Source organism: Mandrillus leucophaeus, unplaced genomic scaffold (genome assembly GCF_000951045.1).
Source record: "Mandrillus leucophaeus isolate KB7577 unplaced genomic scaffold, Mleu.le_1.0 Scaffold488, whole genome shotgun sequence".
In the NCBI taxonomy this organism is placed as follows: domain Eukaryota; kingdom Metazoa; phylum Chordata; class Mammalia; order Primates; family Cercopithecidae; genus Mandrillus; species Mandrillus leucophaeus.
In genome coordinates this window covers 312868-314430 of record NW_012105231.1, presented here as the reverse complement: position 1 = coordinate 314430, position 1563 = coordinate 312868, and the positions used below count along the sequence as shown (strand labels likewise).

Here is a 1563-nt window from a genome sequence, read left to right as displayed (position 1 = left end):
TTTCTTTCTTTCTTTCTTGACAGAGTCTTACTCTGTTGCCCAGGCTGGAGTGCAGTGGCACAATCACAGCTCACTGCAACCTCTCTCTCCCAGGTTCAAGAGATTCTTCTGCCTCAACCTTCCCGAGTAGCTGGGATTACAGGCGCATGCCAACGTGCCCCTGGCTAATTTTTATATTTTGTATTTAGTAGACATGGAGTTTCGCCATGTTGGCCAGGCTGGTCTCGGACTCCTGACCTCAAGTGATCTGCCCGCCTTGGCCTCCCAAAGTGCTGGGATTACAGGACTGAGCCACCGCACCTGGCCAGGGCTTTTTCTTAAAAGAGCGATTGAAATCTGCTCATGTCCCCCGCCACATGGGTCTCACGCAGGTCTGTTCTCTGTTCCAGGTCTGCCATGTGAATCTGGAGGGGCAGCCGTTCTACTCCAAGAAGGATAGACCCCTGTGCAAGAAGCACGCACACACCATCAACTTGTAGGCGGCTGAGGCTGCCTGTGCTGATGAGGCCCAGAGCTGCTCCTGCTGCTGGCAACAAAGGATTCGGGAGGCTGATGTTTCTTCTGAGGGGAACAGGGAGAGAAAGGAAGCAACTGAGCCCTTTGGAAGTATAATTTTAGGTTTTTTTCTTCTGTACACAAATCGTGTATTTGCATAGTTCAGACTAGGAGCCAAATGAAGACTCAAAACCAAGCTAGTTATTAATCTAAGACTGGAATTGTGCTTCAGACATTTAGAGCAGAATTCCAAGAACTCAAAAGTGAAAAGCAACAAGCAGCTTTCCCAAAGCGATACACTTCCTGCGGTCACCAGAGGAGGACAGAGCTCAGAGCAGCTGTGGAGAATCTGAAGCATTCTGTGGAGTTCTTAAGCGCTCCCCTGGCAAACAAATTGAAGTGCCAAACAGCACTCGCTGCAGGGTATTTTTAGAGTCATAGCTGAGAGCTTGTTAGCTAAGACCCATTGGGCTTTCCTCACCAAAAAAGGAAGTGTTATTCCATTACTAGCGTCATGGAGCTACCTCTGCGCATCAGACTTCAGACCTTGAACAAACTTGAAACATTCTAATGGGAGCCCGGACGTCCAAAGAGATGTCTTCTGGGAGCCACTGGGCAATTGCCAGGGCTCCAGGAAGGGCTCTGGCTCAGGTTGCAGACAGCTGAGAAAAGATGGCCCTGTCAGCCACCCTCTCTCAGTCTGAAACATCCAATGTCCCCAGAAGGCTTAGCTCCTTTTTGAATTGTGATGGGAAAGTAGAATTGGGTTTTTCCAGTTTTGCTCTGTGGTGTGTGAGAGATTTTTTAAAGGCTCTGGGTTGTCTTTGGCCTTTGTTTAGCTTTAAGGGTTCGTTAGTATGAGTGTCCAGTCGTGTGCATGAATTTCACCCCAACCTGTGACTGCTCACTTACGATGTCTCCCCCAGTACCCTCCATCTCAAATAGGCTTGGTGGCCTGTGGAAAAGAAGAGAGACAGAGAGACAGTGTCTGAAACAGGATGGCAGAATAGGCTCACATGCCCAAACTCTGGGTGGGGAAGAGAAAACTTACTTTCTGCCACCCTCGGT

The 1563-nt window shown here is 49.1% G+C and overlaps 1 protein-coding gene across 4 annotated transcripts in view; it reads left to right on the top strand.

The window, feature by feature from the left end:
• Positions 1 to 1275, top strand: part of LDB3 (LIM domain binding 3) — a 93514-nt gene extending 92239 nt beyond the window's left edge. For all 4 annotated transcript variants that reach the window (XM_011995392.1, XM_011995390.1, XM_011995393.1 and 1 more), the window contains one exon: positions 390 to 1275. In XM_011995392.1, coding sequence (XP_011850782.1) covers positions 390 to 479 — 90 coding nt within the window. In that variant the 3' untranslated portion in view covers positions 480 to 1275. The remainder of the gene's footprint in view (positions 1 to 389) is intronic.
• The last annotated feature ends 288 nt before the right edge of the window (positions 1276 to 1563 follow it).